Source organism: Bubalus kerabau, chromosome 22, assembly GCF_029407905.1.
Source record: "Bubalus kerabau isolate K-KA32 ecotype Philippines breed swamp buffalo chromosome 22, PCC_UOA_SB_1v2, whole genome shotgun sequence".
Lineage (NCBI taxonomy): Eukaryota > Metazoa > Chordata > Mammalia > Artiodactyla > Bovidae > Bubalus > Bubalus kerabau.
The window spans coordinates 39,268,921-39,290,860 of record NC_073645.1 but is presented as its reverse complement, the minus strand read 5'-3'; the positions used below and the strand labels follow the sequence as shown (position 1 = coordinate 39,290,860).

The 21,940-nt window shown below is 48.0% G+C and overlaps 1 protein-coding gene across 1 annotated transcript; it reads right to left on the bottom strand.

Moving 5' to 3' along the window:
- Positions 1-1,962: 1,962 nt before the first annotated feature.
- LOC129636613 (pancreatic lipase-related protein 2) lies at positions 1,963-21,553 on the bottom strand. Its single transcript, XM_055560119.1, has 12 exons — positions 21,440-21,553; positions 18,250-18,404; positions 15,890-16,015; positions 13,329-13,463; positions 12,483-12,594; positions 11,344-11,463; positions 10,025-10,144; positions 7,087-7,205; positions 6,539-6,668; positions 5,230-5,341; positions 3,740-3,907; positions 1,963-2,077 (listed from the first exon to the last, which is right to left on the bottom strand). Exons 1-12 carry the CDS (start codon positions 21,486-21,488, stop codon positions 2,014-2,016), a joined length of 1,410 nt encoding a protein of 469 aa, XP_055416094.1. The 5' UTR covers positions 21,489-21,553; the 3' UTR covers positions 1,963-2,013.
- Positions 21,554-21,940: the final 387 nt, after the last annotated feature.

Here is a 21,940-nt window from a genome sequence, read left to right as displayed (position 1 = left end):
AATATTCCTAATAGGAAAATTTTGTGTGTCCATCAGCAAAAACAACCACACCACATACATCCCTCGATGGACTCTGTGAAGCCACACAAAGAATGAAGACACCCTTTCTGGACCATTAGAGAATAATATCCAAATTTACTGTTAGTGAGAAAAGCAAGGTGAGAACAATGTGTATTGTATGTTTCCATTTGTTTGAAAAGGGAAGTGACTAAGAAAGCTAAAGTACAAAAACTACAGACTGTTGTCCAGAATAAAAGCTACATGGCTATAAGGCTAAAAGACCAAGATTTGAGAGATTCAAGGCAAGAAGCAGGCAAGACCTTCATTCAGAATTGTTTCTATGATCCTGGAACCAACAGAACTACTATAAACAAGTTCCCGTCTCTTGACAGCTAGAGGTTAACAGTAAAAAAAGGTTGCAGCCCTGTTTTTGAATAATGCTTGGGGATCCCAGAAAAAAAAAATGCCAAGAGGTTTAAAAAATGTTGGATGGCCAGAAAGATGAAAACTTCTAAGAAGTAAATCAAAACTAGAAGAACAAGTACCTCGTATGTATAGAACTTATACTTATCCAGAGAATTTAATTTTTCTGAAAAAATTAGTAGGACACTTGTTGTTGTTCAGCTGCTCTGTCATGTCTGGCTCTTAGTGATCCCTTGAACTGAAGCATACCAGGCTTCCCTGTCCTTCACCATCTCCCGGAGTTTACTCAAACTCCTGTCCATTGAATTGATGATGCCATCCAACCATCTCATCCTCTATTATCCCCTTTTCTCCTGCCCTCAATCTTTCCCAGCATCAGGGGCTTTTCCAATGAGTTGGCTTTTCACATCAGGTGGCTAAAGTATTGGAGTTTCAGCTTCAGCCATCAGTCCTTCTAATGAATATTCAGGACTGATTTCCTTTAGGATTGACTGGTTTGATCTCTGTGCTGTCCAAGGGACTCTCAAGAATCCTCTCCAGCACCACAATTCAAAAGCATCAATTCTTCAGTGCTCAGCCTTCTTTATGGTCCAACTCTCACATCCATACATGACTACTGGAAATACCATAGCTTTGACTAAGGGAATCTTTGTTGCTGTCTACGTTTGTCATAGCTTATAAATTCTTTTTTTAAAAAAGGGAGATATAGGGCTGGGATCGGAGAAGGCAATGGCAACCCACTCCAGTACTCTTGCCTGGAAAATCCCATGGATGGAGGAGCCTGGTAGGCTGCAGTCCATGGGGTCGCTAAGGGTCGGACATGACTGGGTGACTTCACTTTCACTTTTCACTTTCATGCATTGGAGGAGGCAATGGCAACCCACTCCAGTATTCTTGCCTGGAGAATCCCAGGGACGGTGGGGCCTGGTGGGCTGCCGTCTATGGGGTCATACAGAGTCGGACACAACTGAAGCGACTTAGCAGCAACAGCAGCAGCAGCAGCAGCGTTGGGATATGTGAGATAGGTGTGCAAATATTCTATATGGCGACTATTTCAGGGAGAACTCAAGTTGTCTCTGGGAAGAGAAAGTGAGAAGCCCTAGGGCAAAGCTGGAAGGACAGGACCTTGGGTAAAAGCTCACTTCTGCATCATTTGCCTTTTATGCCATGTTCATGTAGTAAATTCTTTTAAAGCTCTTCTCCCTCCATGGTGGAAGCAGATTCCACCTAGATTACCCCCAGAGTCACTCATGCCACAGGCTGCTCTTGTATGGGGTCTTACATGGGGTACCCCAGGATACTGCAAGCTGAGTGGGCAACATGTGGAAGTAACCTTTTCAAGCAGGACAGAATTCCACTGTCTAAGGATATAAAATCCATTAGGACAGGATACACAAAGTATCCTGGAAGAGAGATGGTGGAGGAGGTGGACCAGTAGAATGTTTTAGACATTATCTGTGGCCAAGTTGGCTCCAGTCCCCCAAATCGTTTCTAAAATGTGACCCAGAACATGCAGAATGTCAAACTAACAACATCAGAACAAGGCCATTGAAATTTTATTATCACAAAGATAAAAGGGGCACCACATTTTTAACAAGGGTAGAGGGTTTGTAATGCATTTTCTTGCATCGTGTCGTTGCTGCAAAAATTATACCTGTGGAGGAAGACATTTCTGGCATTAGGCTCTTTTGCTTGTTGAAAAGTGACTTCAGGTAAGTAAACAGTTTTTGGCTAATCCGCTGGAATTCAGACCCCTTTGACTGAAAAGCTCTGCTACCCGAGGCAGAGTCCAAGTGATGCTCAGAAAGCAAACCCCCTCAAAGAATCTCCTCCCCTCCTTGGACTTTTAAAGAGCTGAGAGTGAATCAGTGGTCAGATCAAGGATTTTCAAAACCCAGGGGGTTATCACCGAGCTCTCTGTGCTATACAGCAGCTTCCCACTGATTATCTATTTCACACATGGTAGTGTATAAATGTCAGTGCTCCCCTCCCAATTCATCCCACCCTCCCTTTCTCCTCACTGTCCCCACATGTCTGTTCTCTACATCTGTGTCTGTATTCCTGCCGTGCAAATAGGTTCATTGGTACCATTTTTCTAGATTCCATATACGTGCATTAATGTATGATATTTGTGATGACCTAGAGGGATGGGATGGGGCTTCCCAGGTGGCACTAGCAGTAAAGAACTTGCCGCCAGTCACCTGGGAAGCTTTCCACAGTTTGATCCCTAAGTTGGGAAGCCCCTCTGGAGGAGGGTATGGCAACCCACTCCAATAATTCTTGCCTGGAGAATCCCATGGACACAGTAGCCTGGCGGGCTACGCTCCATAGGGTTGCACAGAGTCGGTGAAGTGACTTCGCACACACGCACAGAGAGGTGGGACGGGAGTGTGGGGTAGAAACTCAGGAGGGAGAGGGGTACGGGTATGCATATAGCAGATTCACTTTGTTGTAGCAGAAACTAACACAATATTGTAAAGCAATGATACTCTACTAAAAAAATAAAATAGCAAAAGCAAAGCAAACAACAAAAAAAACCCAGAGGATTTTGAGCCTGGCAATGATGGTCCTCTTTTAAGGTGGACTTTCTTTTCATATTTTTAGATATAGTTTGGTACTCTCCCAGCTCCTACCAGGTAAGGTTCTGTTCCCTCTGAATAAGAAGAGTTTGCCACTATGAGCTAGATCCAATACGTGCCATAGTCTCCAAACAAAGCAATTTACATTCCTAACTGCTCCCCAGCTGAAATTAACTCAGAGGTTTCCGCCAAGTACTGCCCAGGTGTCTTCCTTATTGTTTAAGATAAAAGTTTCATATTTGCCTGTTTCTTTTTTTATGGGTCTACATGATTTTATTTTTCTTTTCTTTTCTAAAAAATGTATTTATTCTTAATTGAAGGATAATTGCTTTATAGTATTGTGTTGGTTTCTACCAAACATCAACATGAATCAGCCCTTCTTGAACATATACCTAAATACTGATGCCTTGCTCCTGCCAACGTGAGTTTGGCTTAAGGAAATTATTTATTTTTCAAAAGTAAATTGATGGATAGGTGCAGAGTTGAGATGAATAGCTGGGTAGATGAATGGATAGTTGGCTGGATGGCCAGAAGCATGAGACGACAGGTGTCTGTATAGATGGCTGGATAGATGAGTGGACAGATAAGTGGATGAACAGAAATGGCTGGATGAATGTGTCAGTGGATAAATGCATAGATGTGTAGGTTGGTGATTGGATGGATGAATGGATGGACTGGTGAACAGATTGATAGCTAAATATAGAAAATAAAACTTAGATGGAATAAAAGATACGCACTCAGTCCTATCTTCACCACCTTGCACTGTAACTCTGGAAGCCCCTAGTTTGGGCCGGAAGAGATTTATCACATTGTTGTTCCAAAGGAACTTGACTTTCTGGACTTTTCCAATATTGAGGTCCACATCAATGTCATGTATATGACTTGCATTTGGTTGGAGGGATCCTCTGAAAACATAGACATAAAATATTTTATCAGGTGTATATGTAAATACATAGGTTGATAGCAATCTGTTGTTTCTCCAAACAGCCACTGTTGCTGGTTTTCTGCAAATAAATTGTATAACTTCATACACATCCAGGGACTGGTAAATCACAAAGGTGTTTGTAAACAATACAACTTTTAAAAATATTAGACTCTAGATTTTCACTGTTTTGTTTTTCCCTGGGATTCCCAGGTGACACAGTGGTAAAAAATCTGCCTGCCAATGCAGAAGACTCAAGAGATGCGGGTTCGATCCCTGGGTCAGGACGATTCCCTGGAATAGGAGATGGCAACCCACTCCAGTATTCTTGCCTGGAAAATTCCATGGAGAGAGGAGCCTGGCGGGCTACAGTCCATGGAATCGCAGAGTCAGACATACTGAATGACCAAGCACACACATACAGTCTGTCCCTAGAGGGAAGTTAAATATTTGGGGTTGCATATTAACCTTGTTGGTTTACTGTGGGACTAATTAATGCAATATCTATGTTCAAAGATACCTGTGGGTCAGCTGAGGTCATTTGTTATCACCTCATGTGTAGCACAGGAAGTGGTCAAAGAACTTTAACATGAAAATTATTATGTAGAACTTAGTGCAAAAAACAATCTATTTTTACAGCATTGAAAGTGTGAAAGCGTTAGTTGCTCAGTCGTGTCTGACTCTGTGACCCCGTGGATTGTAGTCCACCAGGTTCCTCTATCCATGGAATTCTCCGGGCAAGAATTAATGGAGTGAGTTGCCTTTCCCTTCTCCAGGGGAGTCTTCCTGACCCAGGTCTCCTGCATTACAGGCATATTCTTTATACAAGCCACCGGGGAAGCCCTTTTACAGCATTGTTATGCATTTGTCCAACATACATTCACCAAGCACCTCACATACCCAGCAGAAGTAGGCACTGAGGCTACAGCGATGAGAAGGTGGCCTCAGGCTTCCTGTGTGTGTGTGTGTAGGGGATGAAGTGTGCGTGTTGGTGAGGAGGGAGTTGCCGCACAAATGCGCCTGGCCTGAGGAGAATTTGATATTCATAAAACCTAAGTAAGGAAGCAACAACTGACAATTCAGAAAAAGTCCCCATTTGTCTCATGTTAAATAGCGAGTTCTCTTTCCTCTCGTGTGTAAATGGGGTGATTGAACCAGATCTAAGGCTTCCATCCAGCTTCGACATTTCAGGATTCAATGGTTCTGTATCATAGGTGGCTAGGTTTATAAAGCAGTTTATACCTAATCTCATATGAATCATCTACCATGGAAAGTCTGGTCATTTCACTTTACTATCAAACTTACTTGAAAATTTGATATTGTTTTGAGTTTCCATTACTTCCATACAAAGCAATTCTGATGGACCCCCTCACTTTCTTTGTTCCAGCCAGTGTGATGGATACCCTATATCTCCAACCTGTCCAAAGAAATGCAATCATTAAATTAACTCATCTTGTTGAAAGAAATGACCCTAGGCAGTCTTGTTCCTAGCTGAGTCCTCTGTGGGTGAGGGGGAAGAGTGACTATGCATGATGATTTTCTTCAGTGAGGCTTGGTGTCCTGAGATTCAGGTTGCTCTCCCTGGCCTCCCCCAACCGCCAATTTTCTGGTATTAAAAACAACGCTACAGGGTCCATTCTTGAGCACATATTCTCATTCACACATGCAAGTATTTTTCCTAAGTAAATTCTGAGAAGAAGAATGGCTGGGTTAAAGTCCTATGCATGTAAGACTTTATAGAGACTGCCAAACTGTGATCTTTCATGACAAATACTGTGAAGATTGCATGAAGTGTTTTACAAAGTGCTACATAACTTTTTAAAATTTGAAACTCCTTTGAACAACAATTGTTCTTCATTTGGCTACCATTACTTATAACACATGAATCTTGATCATTTCACTATCTGGTATTTTTTAAATGAGAAGCTGGGCAAAACAACAAAAACACAACATGATTATGTGTATGTAGGGGGACTGATATGACATATAATTAGTGGGGAGACTTCTTGACTTACAGTGACTCTGCCCCACCTCACCTAAAGGAAATCAGTCCTGCATATTCATTGGAAGCACTGATGCTGAAGCTGAAGTTCCAATACTTTGGCCACTTGATGCAAACAGCTGACTCATTGGAAAAGACCCTGATGCTGGGAAAGATTGAGGGCAGGAGGAGAAGGGGACGACAGAGGATGAGATGGTCGGATGGCATCACTAACTTGATGGACATGGGTTTGAGCAAACTCTGGGAGATAGAGAAGGACAGGGAAGCCTAGCATGCTGCAGTCCATGGGGTCACACAGAGTCAGACACGACTAAGCAACTGAACTGAACTGAACGCTCTTCTTCTGTTAATGGATCCGTCCTTCTGGCCACAGGGGTGAGTGAACTTGTAACCCAGTGTGGGCCAATCACTATACTTTATTCTACTGATCAGGATTTTTGGTTAAAGGGTGAACTTGAGACCTAAGACAAATGCCATTCTACTGTCCTTCCATTATAGCTTAAAATGGTTGGAGCTGAGTTTCTGTTAAATTGCTACCGAGGGTCCTATGAAGGCTGAAACACCTTTAAAATTATTTGCAAGAATTTTTAAATTCGTAAAATGGAAACTTACTTGTAAAGTTACCACTGCTCCCTGTGTTCAGGAAAAAGGTCTGTCCCACGGCACTGGTTTTCCCCTGGAATTGGTCAGCATAGTGCCCCATTTTGGGACATCCTCTCACTGGACAAGGAAAACAGCCACCCTAGTGAAAGAAAACAGTTTGTCTGTGGGCCATAGGCCTTGGACTCATCACTGTCTCTATCAATCAGTTCATCTTCTATTCCATCCATCCATCCATCCCTCATCCATCTTCTCATCTACCTATCCATCTTTCCATTCGGGTATCCATTCTGTGTCTGCTCCCCAGGACCCCACACTGATCCATGCACGCTTGCATCCATCTACCCATCCAGGTATCCACTGGGAATTTTCCAGAATGAAAAGCTGGGGATCTAGGGGAGGCCCAGTACAGTTCAGATCTGTGCTGTTCCTCTCCTGCCCATCCTACTCCTGGGAGGAAGGCTCTCCTCAGCCATGGATTTACATCTCTGCTCTGTTCTAAGTCACAGGGACAAAACCACCACCACCACCATCTTCCCTGGGCCCCTGGTGTGCCCTACCTCCTGAAACTCTTCGTAGGAGGCACATGGGTAGCCTAGGAAGCCATCAGGGTTGAGAATACTGCTTGAGTAGTACTTGTAGCTTCTTAAGTGACTGCATGCCACAAAGTCTTGGAGTCCTGGGAAGACAAAGGCCACAGAGGCTCACAAGAGGCATTAAACTTTTGAAGCCTGAACCATTCTGCCTGAGAGAGGAATCACCTCTGCATTTCACAGGTGGGTATCACCGCTCCTGATACCCACCTGTATCAGGAGCTTTGGCCACAGCTCAAAACTTCTATCATTGACCTTGACATACTTGGCAAGTAGAAAATTTGGGGGCTTGTTTGTAGTGGTGGTTGGCTGGAGTTGCTTTCTGCACCCTGGTACTGTCCATTTTCTGGGGAGGTCCTCCTCAGGGCTAGGCAAGTGTTAGGGAGTGAGCAGTTCTAACAAGCACCTTTATCTAATCCTCCAGGGCCAGGCATGTATTGTAAATGACTGACAAAAGCCTGGGGGCTTTGGAGGTGTGGCTAGCTTCCCAGGTGGCTTCCCAGGTGGCTTCCTAGTGGCCCAGAGCAAGCTCTAGTCCACTCATTACCTTGAGTTGAGCGGCCTCCTGTGGCATCTTAATATTGCTTGTACTTCATGTGAAAGAGCAGAGTCAAGACAACAGCCAGCATCCATCGCCAATCAGTGGAGCCTTTGACCTCCCCTCTACTCAGCACCTGGCAACCCACTCCAGTGTTCTTGCCTGGAGAATCTCAGGGACAGGGGAGCCTAGTGGGCTGCTGTCTATGGGGTCGCACAGAGTTGGACACTACTGAAGCGACTTAGCAGCAGCAGCAGCTACTCAGCACCGGGCACCTCCTGGTGTGTGTGTTTGGGGGTTCCCAGGTGGCTTCCCAGGTGGCCCACTGGTAAAGAAGTCACCTGCCAAAGAGGAGACCCAAGAAACACAGGTTTGATCCCTGGATCAGAAAGATCCCCTGGAGGAGGAAATGGCAATCCACTCCAGTATTCTTGCTTGGACAATTTCATGAACAGAGAAGCCTGGTGGGTTACAGTCCATGGAGTCACAGAGAGTCAGACATGACTGAGTATATATATACATATATATACTTCACCTTTCACATGAAGCCAGCTTTTCTGTCTACCGTCTCAGGCTGAGAAATTCCTCCTTCTTACTCCTCCAGGCACAAGGTAAAAGCCATAGAAGGCAAGGTCACCGTGGCCTCTGACCACTCTCACTGCATTTTATTGATCATCTTTCTCTTTAAACCGAAGTCCTCTTGTTGGGGGAAATTGCTTTTTTTATCTCTCCAGCTATTAATACTTGGTACCAAACTTCCCATGGAGTGATCCACAGTGACCCTGGCCTACCTGGTGGCCACTTCTGGGAGGTCTGCTGGGCTTTATCCCTCAACACGGGGGAAAGGAAGGTTGCAATTTGTGCTGGGGGAGAATAATCACCTCACAGTGCCCCCAGTCCTGCGTGTCCCACACCAGCACTCATTACCAGACAACAGAAACTGTTTCGAACTTAATTGTTTCTTTCATCCAAAATTGCTACCCAGGGATTGCATAATAGAGGAGCAAGTGGATATAATTGTTCCTCAGTGCCTGCGCCAGGGTGACCTGGTGTGCACACAATAGAAACCCGCTCCAGCGTCTAGGCTGTTCTCTCTCTTCCTGTCGTCTAATTAAACCTGGACTCCTTCCTATTATGTGTGCCCAGCCTGTCACTTCTGGGAGAGGGCAGCCCTCATGGTGACTCTGGTGTTCATTCTGCGAGCAGATCAGCAGAAGAGCACCCCTGCTCCCGCCCCCCCTCCCCCCCGCCACACACACACCAGGAGGTGCCTGGTGCTGAGTAGCTGCTGCTGCTGCTAAGTCGCTTCAGTCATGTCTGACTCTGTGCGACCCCATAGACAGCAGTCCACTAGGCTCCCCCGTCCCCGAGATTCTCCAGGCAAGAACACTGGAGTGGGTTACCAGGAGCTGAGTAGAGGGGAGGTCAAAGGCTCCACCAACTGGTGATGGATGCTGGCTGTTGTCTTGTCGACTCTGCTCTTTCACATGAAGTTCAAGCAATATTAAGATGCCACAGGAGGCCGCTCAACTCAAGGTAATGAGTGGACTAGAGCTTGCTCTGGGCCAGCACAGGGTACCAAGGAGAGGCCCAGAGGCCCGGGACACAGCCTTTGGCCTTGGGAAACTCCCAGCTCGGAAAAATAAAGACTTAAATGAGATGATCTCAGACTCAAAGTTTCCACTTTCAGGGAGGAGAGGGAAACCTGTTCTCACTGACGGGGTGACAGGAATAATCCAAAGCCGGAAAAAGGGACGGCTGGCTGATGGCAATGGTGCTTCAGATCACGTAACATTAGGGGCACTGAGCCTGATTTCTTAGATGAGCAGACACACGCACAAGGTTAGCCCCCCTCTCCCAGACCCCCGGCCTCTGCCTCCTCACACAGGCCTCCAAACCCCCAGGGCCGCCCTCCTCCTTCTCCCCATTGTCTTCTTGCCAGCTCACTTCCTTTCCATCCCTAGCATCTGACAACAGCAAATGGCAAGAAAGTCAAAACCCTTTCACATCTTTGCTTCCACCCTGCAGTTCTCCAAGGGGCCGACCCTGGAGAGAGCATGGGAGCCAAAGCCAGAACTGGGTCCTAGCCTATGGGTAAGGGCAGCCCATGTCTCAGCATGCTGGTGCAGGGAGGGGGATGGTGCAGGCTGGGCATGTGGTTGGGCTTCGCAGCCGGAAAATGGCCTTGGGCAAGCTTTATCACTTTTCTGAGCCAGCTTCCTTGTCTGTAAAATGGGGCTAACCAGAATCACTATCTCAGGCCACTGTGGTGAAAATGTCACTGTGGTGAAATGTGTGGTGTCAACACCACACACCCTGCCTTCTCTCCAAGTGGAGCAGCTGGGCTTGCTTCTCTCTTTCACGTACCTTGCCATATTCCATTTATATCTATGATGGTTGACAGGATATTTTTCTGACATCCAGGCATGTCCTTTCCTCCATTTGGGTAGAAGTCCAGGTGGCCCACCTTTTGTCTTATTCCCAAACCTGAAACATTGGAGCAGAGGTGAACAGGGAGCGGGAGGAAGGTGGTTCCAGTGTCAGGTGACGGCTATAGAAAGCATTCAGCTCCTTCCAGCGGGAGCAAGAAACTGCTTGGCAAATTTTGTCCTTGGCACGGCCACCCTGTCTCTGGCTCCGTAGAAAGTTCTCAGAGATGAGCACTTGGCAAGACAAGAAGGGAGGAGACAACGCAGCACAGAAGATGAGGGGGAAGGTAGGCTCTGGGTGAGCGGGCACACGTGTATTTGTGTCTGTCTGTCTGTCTTAGAGAGACTGAACAACATGGATACTATTCTCAGTGTCCTAATACCATTATGCACCAGAAGACACATGTCAGGGCTGGTGCAATTTTTATGACTTTACTCATTTAAAAATTTTGGTTTCTACATTATAGTGTTATGCTGAGACCACATAAATTGTATTGCTGTATTGAGAACCAGAGCATAGTGGTTGGTGGTTTGGATTTTGAAGCCCACAGGCCCATGATCACATTCTGGTTCTACTTACAGATCTGTGATCCTGGGCAAGCATTTGACCTTGTTGAGCCTCAGCTTCCTCAGCTATGAAATGGTAATAACAGTACCCACTTTTCAGGGCTGTCACAATGATTAATGAGTGAAGGTATACAAAATGTTCAACGCAGCACATGATAAACCCTCCGTAAGTGATAGCATCATGAAAACATATTCTTCATTGGCACATTTCATGAGTGGTTTTGCAGGAAAATATTGCAAAAAGAATGTTGATTTTAGAAGAATTAAAGATGATATTTAATCTCTGACAAAACAAACTTTAACCAAAGCTTTGCCATAAGAAGAAAAAAAATTCACTTTGCATTTTGTAAGTACAGGTCAAACGTCAATAATAAATACATCTGCCACTCTCGATATTGGCAGACCAGGGAAGAATGTAGAGTTTGTAGACTGGGTGAGCCTCCCATGGCCTATAGACGTCTGCTGTCCGATTGGGGGCCTTGGGTTGTTATCACTGGCAGTGAACTGTTCGTTTGTGACTGACACCTATTTTGGTTAGTTGGTGCCCAAACTGTTTCCCGTGGTTACCTGTTTTGTACACCACCCTGCGGTATGTGTGGGGGTTGGGGGAGGGTGGCAGGGGTTGCACGGCTGGGCCTGGAGCTGCTCCCGTCAGCCTTGGTCCCTGAGAGGTGAGGTGAGGGGACTCACTCAGGAAAGGGATTATGGAGGCAGAATCCGTGTGAATCACATCCACAAACATGGCATCAGACGGGTCCAGCCGAACCTCCTCAGGCGTGCCCTCGAAGCATGGCTGTGCTGGGTCCAGCCCTGAGAATGGGGAGGGGAGGTGGACAGGGAGGCTGCACTCTAAGACCAACCAGGATCTAAACCCTGTACCCGTGAAATCCACGGAGATCCCTGGACAAAGGGTGCCACACCCCAGCAGTCACAGTTGGAAGGATTCAGAAGGCTGCCAGTGGGGTCGTTGGCTGTCAAACAGCATCAGGAAGTCCCCACCGCCTGGCTCCATGGAGGACTGGGGTGGCGCCCTTGCTCCCCTTGTCTCCCTTTTTCTTTTTCCAATCACTCCTTCCTGTGGGGCCGCTACTCTCCAAGTCTGATCTCCTGGGCCTGACCCGGTCCTTGCCCAGCCTCTGAGTCCCACGCAGTCTGTTCCCTTGTGTCTTTGCTCCGGTAGACCCCAGGCTGCAGCTCACCTCCCGACATTCTCCCCTAATCTGAACCTCGCCCCTCCAAGACCCCCTCAGACCCCAGCTCCTCAGGGAACATGTGGCCTCTCCTTTCTTGGCCCATCCCCCCCCTTATTGTATAGACGTCTTCTGATGTGTTAATTCTACTTTGGATTTTATTTGCCTACTTAGTCGTCTGTCTCCTGCACTAGACTATGAATTTCTTGAGGCATTGAGTGAAAAGTCGCTCAGTCTTTTCTGACTCTTTGCGACCCCATGGACTATCCAGTCCATGGAATTCTCGAGGCCAGAATACTGGAGCAGGTAGCCATTCCCTTCTCCAGGGGATTTTTCCCAGCCCAGGGATCGAACCCAGCTCTCCCGCATTGCAGGCAGATTCTTTACTAGCTGAGCCACCAGGAAAGCCTTTCCTGAGCCAGGGGCCGTGACAATTTCATCTTCAAATAGAAGCTGAGGGTGGAAGAAGCAGGACACCCAGGACTCGATGACCTACATCTAGTGCTGGTGCTGTTCAAAGTGCCTGTTCTCCCTGAACTTGGAAAGTGGGAATGATAACAATAACGGCCCCGGCCAGGTTACCCTCCCCCTTCCCCCCTCCCATCTCCTACCCAATCCTACATCACCCTGCGCCCCTACCTGTGATCCTGCCCACTTGGCCCCCCAGCCTCCTGCCGGCCTCCGCTGCCAGTTGTGCACCCAGGCTGTGGCCAATAAGATGCACGTTCTCTGGGCCATAGCCCAGCTCGGTCTGCAGAAGGGTGGAGCGTCAGTTAGCATAGGAATGAGTAGAGAGATCTGCTGGCTTTCGGGGAGCAAGGATGGGGACAGGACCCAGCCTGGAAGCTTGGGAAGAATAACCTCCGGCTCCAGGCTGCCACCTAGGACAGCGTGACTTGGCCTCCCGCTGGCCACAGTCTGCAGGTCCTGGGGTCTGGCTGGCTTGTGAGGCTCTGGTGCTGACCAGCAACCACCATGTCATCTGCAGGCCACCTTGGCCAGGACTGGCTGTGTGCACGACGAAGTCCCATCTGTACCCCACCATGGGCCTCCCTCCCAGAGTCCCCTATAGGGGCCAGTTCAGAGCATGGTTCATGGCCCTGGCTCTGGGGTTCTCCAGAATCAACCTTCCCGAAGGCTATAAGGGACCTTCCCTAAGGATGAAGACTCTGCTGGGCTGAGAGCTGCCAGGCAGCCCAGCTCGCTCTCCAATTCCCAGACCAACCTTCAAGGAAGGATTATCTCAAAAAGGAAAACTGAGGCTCAAAGAGGCTAGTCTGCCCTGGGCCTCACAGCTAGGGATCTTCAGGACAGCTGAGGAGGGAGAAGTTTGCAGCTTCCTGAAGCAAAGGCCTTCCTTGGCTCCTGGCTTCCAGGCTGTGTCTCACCCCATGGGTCCCCAGGCTGCCTCTGGGTGCTCTGGGGTGCTGACCTGGCCCTCTCCCTGCCCCCTCCCCACAGCATGGGGCCCAGGCAGGGGTTTACCGACAGCCCTTGTATGAAGAATGCTATCTCTGCTCCCACGACCCGAGTGTTGTGGACGGCTTGGGTGTACTTTGTCCATGCCCCGTGCTCCCAGTCCACACAGATGCAGTTCACCTTCTCCACTTTAAACATTTTCTGGGGAAGACAAACCAGTTTATTAACAGCCACCAGTTATATAATCCAGAGTCAGGAATTCACATCTATCAAGCACCTAGCTTGTTTGTGTCAAGGCTTTAATATTCCTCACATTTGTCCTGGTCCTCACCACAGCCCTAAGAACTGGGACTATACTTATTCCCACTTAGCAGATGTGGAAACTGAGGCCTGGAACAAAGTAACTTGTCTAAGGTTTTACAGAAGGTCATTGACACAACCATGTCAGAAAGATGACTTACTAGGTCAGGGATTAGCAAACTGCTACCTGAGTGACAAATCCACCTGCTTTTATGACTGTGTGTGCTCAGTCACTTAGTTGTGTCCTATTCTTTGCCACACCATGGACTGTAACCACCCAGCTTCCTCTGTCCATGGGATTTTTCCATGTAAGAATATTTCAGTGTGTTGTCATTTCCTTCTCTGAGGGATCTTCCTGACCCAGGGATTGAACTCATGTCTCTTGTCTGCATTGTCAGGTGGATTCTTTACCACCATACCACCTGGGAAGCCCAAAAGTTTTATTGCAAACAGTCACATCCATTTGTTTACCTGTTGTCCACCTCTGCTTCATAGCCACAACAGAAACCGTATGAACTATAATCATGTGACCCACAAATGCTACAGTATTTATTACCTGCTCTTCTACGAGAAAGTTTGCAGACTCTTATACTAGATAGTTGAAACCACACAGAGGCTGCTTTCATATTCCCAACAATGCTTTGTATTGAGGGACAAGTCTGATAGATGAAATTTAGACAGAGGTAGGATATCACTCTACCGTATACACGCATCTTTTGTGTCATGTGGTATTATCCAGGCACAGATACTGGTCCCTTGGGAGGAAAAAGAAACAACTTCCCTGGTGGTGCAGTGGCTAAGAACCCCCCCTGACAATGCAGGGGACAGGGGTTCAATCCCTCGTCAGGGAAGATCCCACACGCTGTGGGACCATTAAGTCGGTGGGCCACACTACTGAGCCCACGCTGTACAACAAGAGAAGCCACCACATGAGAAGCCCACACACAGCAATGAAGACCCAGCATAGCCAAATAAATAAATAACAAAGTGAAGTCACTCAGTCGTGTCCGACTCTTTGTGAGGCCATGGAATGTAGCCTACCAGGCTCCTCTGTCCATGGAATTTTCCAGGCAATAGTACTGGAGTGGGTTGCCGTTTCCTTCTCCAGAGGATCTTCCCGACCCGGGAATTGAACTTGGGTCTCCCAAATTGCAGGCAGACACTACCCTCTGAGCCACCGGGGAAGCCCAAATAACAGAAAGGGTAACACTATTTCCTTTGTTCATTCAGGGAGGCCTCCATTTCATAGAGGAAATGAACACTATTTCCTTTGTTCATTATTGTTCATTGAGGTTGGGAAGAGTTGGCTGGAGGTTAGGATGACATGGTGGATTGCATGCGCCAGGCTCTCCAATTTCCAGGCCTACACAGCCTGATGGGCCTCAGGAGACACTTGTGAACATCCAGCCAAAGGGGAGCAGAGAACCTTGAGAAGGAGCTCCTCAGGTCCATCCCAGTGCAGCCTAAGCCTCTAAGAGCCATGCGTGGGCACCTCCTACAAGCTAAAGCTGTAGACGCACGGAGTTGTGGTATCTTGAGCATGGAAGACCTGGTTTTGCATTCCACCTCTGGATTCAACTTTGAGCAAGTACTGAATTTTGGGGGGCCTTAATTTCCTCATCTGTAGAGTGAGAACCATAACTGTACCTACCTCACAGCCAGGCTGGGAGGGTTAAACAGGACAAGGACTGACAGTGGAATGATTAGCACAATGCCAGAGTCACGGTAACTGTTCAGGAAATGGATGGTATGAATAATAATTCATTACCAGTATTCATGATCACTTTAAAGTTGCACTGCCCAATACCATGGCCCCTAGCCACTCGTGGCTCTTCACAATTGATTACAAAGAAGTAAAATTTAAAATTCAGTTCTTTGGTCACATTAGCCACATGTCAGTTTCTTGATAAGCCCAGGTGGCCAGGGGCTCCTGATTTGGGCAGCACAGATATAGAAGATTTCCATCATCACAGAAAGTTCTACTGGATAGCAGTGCTGTAGGGGATAATGCATTTTTTATGCCACACAGGGGTTTTTACAGAAACCACCAGAGACAAATGCCAGGTAATTGGCTGTCATCTCCACCTCTGGGACTTTTTGATTGGACTCTGGGTCTTTTCAGCATCATAAGGAGACATTTGGGTAGAGGTTGGTGAGTTGGGAGAACTTGAGAGTGGATGCCCCTGAGAATCTGAGTTTTCCTCGGTGGTTTTAGGAAGAGCCTACCTTTCCCTGGAGGTCGTCCTTTCCCAGCCTTCAGGGCTGCAGTGTTTGACTCCGTCTGCTGGTGGCATTTATCTCACCAGATGAGGAGGGTGGGTGCCTACCTTGCACAGGTCAGTAGACCAGCCCGAATCCCCATCATCTATGAAGCCGTGGATGATGAAGCGTGTCTTGCGGTCCAGTTGGAAGTTTGAAGCCCTGACAGTGGCTAAGTCAGTGATATTGATCCGCTGGTTAAATGAGAAAAGATGAATTTGAATGTTGGCCTTTCTAAGCCACAGGCCCTTAAGAGCCCATTCCTGTAAGACTGAGGTCACAGGTTCAACTCCCATGAACCTGGGTAAGTCTAGAAAAGGAGTTCCTGACCTATTTGGGTTTGAGGACAGAATTCAGAATGTCCAAGTTTATGGATCTTTATATACTTAAATGGCAACCCACTCCAGTGTTCTTGCCTGGAGAATCCCAGGGACGGGGAGCCTTGGTGGGCTGCCGTCTATGGGGTCGCACAGAGTCGGACACGACTGACGTGACTTAGCAGCAGCATATACTGAAATACAGTGTTTTTTTAAATGATGAGCAACAAACCACAGTAGTCTTAGCCATACTCTGTCACCAGTAGAAGTCACAAGTATTTTCATTTAATATTATAGTTGTTTTAGATGTTTAAAAATATCATTTATGCTCATTACTATTTAAAATGACAGAAGTTATTAGACCAACCCCTGCTGCTGCTGCTGCTAAGTTGCTTCAGTCGTGTCTGACTCTGTGCGACCCCATAGACAGCAGCCCACCAGGCTCCCCCATCCCTGGGATTCTCCAAGCAAGAACACTGGAGTGGGTTGCCATTTCCTTCTCCAATGCATCAAAGTAAAAAGTGAAAGTGAAGTCGCTCAGTTGTGTCTGACTCTTAGCGACCCCATGGATCAATCCCTAGACCTTGTTATTTAGCAAGATAATAAAGCAGTTAATTATTACCATATACTAGCTTATTCTACCATATCCCACATTAATCTTTTTAAATGTTCTGATAACTATTTCCCAATATAGTTAGTATCCTTTGTGAAGTGAAAATTGCTCAGTTGTGTCCAACTCTTTACGATCCCATGGATTGTAGCCTGCCAGGTTCCTCTGTCCATGGAATTCCCAGGCAAGAGTACTAGAGTGGGTAGCCATTGCCTTCTCCAAGGGATCTTCCTGATCCAGGAATTGAACCTTGGTCAATGGCAACCCACTCCAGTGTTCTTGCCTGGAGAATCCCAGGGACGGCAGAGCCTGGTGGGCTGCCATCTATGGGGTCGCACAGGACGCTACTGAAGTGACTTAGCAGCTCCTGTGTTGCAGGCAGATTGTTTACCATCTGAACCACCAGGGAAGATGACTCCTTGGTATCCAATGCTGTTTATTTTATGCATTTAAAGCCCTTTCTGCTCCTTGAATCTGTATCTCCTGTCATGCCTGCTGCTTTAGGCCCAGGGGTTCCTCAGCTCTTCTCTCCTAGGACCTCTTTGGCCATCTGCGGATGTCTACCATTCCCTTTCAGGAATTTTTTTTTTTTTTTTTTGCATAAATTTCATTTTTTAAAATCTACTTTTTTTGTAATGGGGACTCTGAGTGTGGGGTTTGTCACTTAGAATCTCACAGTAGGTGACCCTGGGGACCTATATCCAGACACCGTGCTATCTCAAACTTGGTTTGGGGCCAGAGCTGTGAGCTGCTTGAGTTCTGAGCAAATTCTCTTAATTTTTAAAATCTTAATTTTACAATTTTTTTTCCCATGCAAGTGCTTATTGCACAATCGGGTATATTGCCTTAGAAAGGTCATTCCCTGGTGGGTCAAGTCCCTACATCCTGATGTGCTAGAAGGACTCTCATGACTTTACTCTTTCAGGAGCTCCAGTCTCATTCCCTATTTTTAAAAAAACTTTTATTGGAGTATAGTTACTTTACATGAGCACCTGGAGTAAGCTTGCTGGTCTTCACCTGGCAACCTTTTTGGGAACTGAAGATTGCTCCGAGGGTCCCCAACTTTTCTCCTTTGTCATTAAATGTTCCCTGCTTCCCTTCTAGCTCCTAAGGAAAGATTTCTGTCTCCCAGTCCCCACTCTCTGAGGGGCTTCTCTCCCTCTACTTCTTGGTGCAGAAAGAACCCAGACCCTCCCAGGGACACAAAGGCCTGGGTTTCTCCATAAAAGCTACTCATACCCATTTTCTCCCCCGAACAAGGTTCTAATCCTAGAAGTCCTGAAGTTCTGTACACAAGTGTATGTATATGTCAGTTTCCAGGTTGGGCATCCATAGATTTCATCAGATTCCTAGAGTTCAGACAGTTCTAACTCTATCACTATTCTGGAAAGTTTCAAGGCCATGAATAATTCCTTAGACAACCACATGAAGGCTCCAGTGTGAGTGCCCAAATCCTCTCCCAGCCCACCACCACTATACGGTCATTTTACGGCCCTCTTACTTGGTAGTTATTTGGATTCTCATTTGTATATAGAAGAAAGTGAGCGTCGATGTCCTCAGGGGACCAGGGAAATAACTTTAAAGGCCGCTGAAGGATTCCAGTCCATGGTTTTTCATCAGAAAAGCAGCCAAAAGGTTCATAGCAAATCTCCTTTCCTGGGGCAGGAAGAGGAACAAACAGAAACCTTGTGAGGTTCTAAGAAGGAGCAATGTCATCTCAGCTGCTTGTGAGGACTCTTCAGGGTGCAGCCCAGGGCTGACCAAGGCCAATCTCATCTTCATCTTTGCTATCAGTGTTCCTCAAACTTCTGGGTAATAAGAACCACCTGGATGCTGGGGGTGAATGAGCATATACATACTCCCAGGCCCCTCCCTCAGAGATTATGATTTGGGGGGTTTGGGGTAGGGCCCTGGAAACAGTGTATTTAATAAGTACCCCTGTTCATCAGGCAAGTTGGAGAATTGCTGAAAAATCTGGGAATCTTTGGCCCTAAAACTACCTCTTCCAGCAAACTCCCAGATGGCCCTTTCTAGCCACTCATCAACCATCAAGTATTTATCAAGTGCCTATGAATGCCCGTGGCACAGAGATGCTACGTGATGAGTCTTGATGTCTCCCTTATATCTGGCACAGGCCGTGCACACAGTAGGCATTCTCGGGCATTTGTTCAATCCACACATCTTCATGTCATCCCTTAATGCACCTTTTTCCCCTCAAGTCATTCTCTGCCATTTCAGATTTCCCTGCTCTTTGAAAAGCTAAATGCCCTAAGAACAGAGAGAATTTATTTTCACATCATACTGAATATATAGTAGAGGCTCCATGCATGCAACTGATGACTCAAATAACCTCATCTAAATCTAAAGGTCCTTTCTCCGGTCCATGACACATTTTCACAGTTATGTCACCCCTGGTATGACCAAGGGTGGCATAATTTCAAATCTAGAGGATTACGGTGGATTTTTTTCTCTTAGGCTTCCTCAACTGATGGTGTCAAATGTTGGTCATTCATTCAAAAACTGGTGATAGTTAATACTTGTTGTTTTCAATGTACCAGATACCACACCAGCACTTTATCAGTATTAGCCATTTTAGCCTCCAAACGGTCCTATGATCAAAGAATTTACCTCTGTTTGAAACAAGAGGAACCCAGGGCACAGAGAGACAAAGGAAGCTCCCCAAGGTCACAGCCAGTGGTGGATCCATGATCTGAACCCCAGAAACTTAACTGGGAATAAAGGTAGGAGCTGGGGTGTGTGTGAAAGTGTGAGAGTATTAGTCACTCAGTCGTTTCTGACTCTTTGCGACCCCCCTGGACTATAGCCCATCAGACTCCTCTGTTCATGGAATTCTCCAGGCAAGAATACTAGAGTGGGTTGCCATTTCCTTCTCCAGGGGATCTTCCCAACTCAGGGATCGAACCAGGGTCTACTACATGGCAGGGGAATTCTTTACTGCCTGAGCCATCAGGGAAGCCCAGGAGCTGGGGAGCCACAGACAAATCAGATCCAAACCCTGCCCTGAAAGAGAGGAAATGTAACTGGTAAGGAATAATGATAGTGTTGAATACACTGTGGGAAGAGAGAACAGTCCTGCCCGAAGGGCTACAGGAGACTAAAGCAATCTTTGCTTCAGGTGAGAAATGTGGGGGCTTCGAGGCCAGGTGAAGACAACTGGGCTGTTGGGTGGATAGTGGGGAAGTGCTGGGGATGCTGAGCTGGCCAGTGGGGTGGGCAGGGCTGTGCTCCTGAAGGTGTTCTAAGGAGCCAAGTATGAGAGGCTGAGAGACAGCAGAGCCTGGGTGCGGCGGCTGTGGGCCTGGAGAGGGGGTGGGCATTCTGCCCTCTGAGGGGAGTTAAGGCAAAAGTAGGGAGCTGGAGGTGGGGGTGATGGCTGAGTGTGGTTTGGCACAAGTGAGTTTGAGGAGTGGGAGATGACCCTAGTGGAGCTGCCTGGAACTTGGGAGGGCTAAGGGGGTGTTGGAGCGGACTAGGCAAGGGGGTGACCCTGAGGAAGAGAAAGATGAGGAGGGTGTCTGGGAGTGACCTTTGGGAATGCCCACCCCTAGGGCCGCAAGAAGCAGCAGAGCAGTGGAGGAGACCACGAGGGGTCCAGAAGGCTGGAGGAACCGCCAGATCCCACCCGGGCTCTGCTGTCAGGGACCGGGTCTTGCTGCAAGGCCAGGGTGGAATTCTAGAGAGAAAAGAAGGGGCTGGGGACAAGCCGAGGAGACAAGGGGCAAGAGTCTGGCTGCAGAAGGAAGCCCTCGAAAGGACCGGAGGAGACCATGTCAGCTCTTGGCAAGAGTGTGCTCAGCAGGGTTTGGGGGCCTGAGCCAGGCAGTGAGGGGTTCTGACTGATGGGAGAGGAGGTGCGAAGATGGGACAGAGTGGGAAAGAGAGCACCTGGGAGGGACCCCTGCAAGGAGGTGGGGGATGGGAATAAGCAGGTTGGGGCTTGAGGAGCCTTTGGGAGGTTTTAGGAGAAGACAATGGCACCCCACTCCAGTACTCTTGCTTGGAAAATCCTATGGATGGAGGAGCCTGGAAGGCTGCAGTCCATGGGGTCGCTGAGGGTTGGACACGACTGAGCGGCTTCACTTTCACTTTTCACTTCCATGCATTGGAAAAGGAAATGGCAACCCACTCCAGTGTTCTTGCCTGGAGAATCCCAGGGACAGGGGAGCCTGGTGGGCTGTCGTGTATGGGGTCGCACAGAGTCGGACACGACCGAAGCGACTTAGCAGCAGCAGCAGCAGGACAAGTAAAAACTTGGGTTTCTGCATCTCCCCCGGGCAGGAGGTGGGCCAGGACGGGAGTTCTCAGGGGAACACATCCATGCCTTTCAGTCTGCAGAAGAGCCCTTGTCCACGCCCAGGGACTGAGGGTACTGGGGGCCTGACAAGAACCGCCCCCCCGCCCCCGCACTGTCCACCTGCCCCAGCTGCCTGCCACCCCTGTCACCCACTCCAGCCACTGGAGAAATGGGATCAAGCTGGATGATGCTGGTCATCTGTGTTGAGCAGGCTGCCCTGTGTTAGCCATAGAGTCAAATTCCCTGAATTGTACTGATGGTTTTATCAAGAAATAAGGATAACGTTATTAATTAGCATGATGATAATGGTGACAATGTGCCTCTTGTCTGTCTCAGCCCAGGCATGGTCACCAGTGGGTGGTGACCGCATCCTCACCTCTGACTGTGGCCAGCAGGAGAAGACCGATGGTCCAGGAGGGCAGCATCTTCGTGGATGAAGCCAGAGACGCGCACAGACACCCAGATGCGCGGGCAGGAGGCTGGTAAACAGGGTAGGTGTCCCTCAGTACCCTCGGGGCCCTCCCCAGGAACCCTGAAGCCTCCCCGCATAGGGAGGTGGGGAGCACCTCTCTCAGATCCTGGACTCAGCCTCAGCACCCCTCTTCTGGGCCAGGTCCCTCTGGCAGCCCCAGCCCCTCCCACTCTCCCTGCCCTCACAGGGCAAGTGGTTTACCGTGTGGCCCCAGGGCTTCCACGCTCAGCCCAGCAGGTTGGTCACGGCTTTTTATAACCAGGCTTGATCCTTTGGATTCCTCAGGGAAGGACCGGAGGGCAGGTGGGGGGCGGGTGGGAGGACAGGGCGGCGAGGCAGGGTGGGGGAAGCGGGGTCAGACAGCACTCTGCACATGCCTGCTTTGAACCTAGCTTATCATAAACA

Excerpts from the sequence above, each read along its gene's own strand:
- LOC129636613 (XM_055560119.1), bottom strand. The coding sequence starts at position 21,488 with ATGCTGCCCTCCTGGACCATCGGTCTTCTCCTGCTGGCCACAGTCAGA. Across the intron at positions 12,595-13,328 it reads TCTTCATACAAGGGCTGTCG|ACCGAGCTGGGCTATGGCCC; the intron begins GTAAACCCCTGC and ends ACCCTTCTGCAG. Across the intron at positions 3,908-5,229 it reads AAACAATATCAAATTTTCAA|AGGATCCCTCCAACCAAATG; the intron begins GTAAGTTTGATA and ends CTATGTTTTCAG.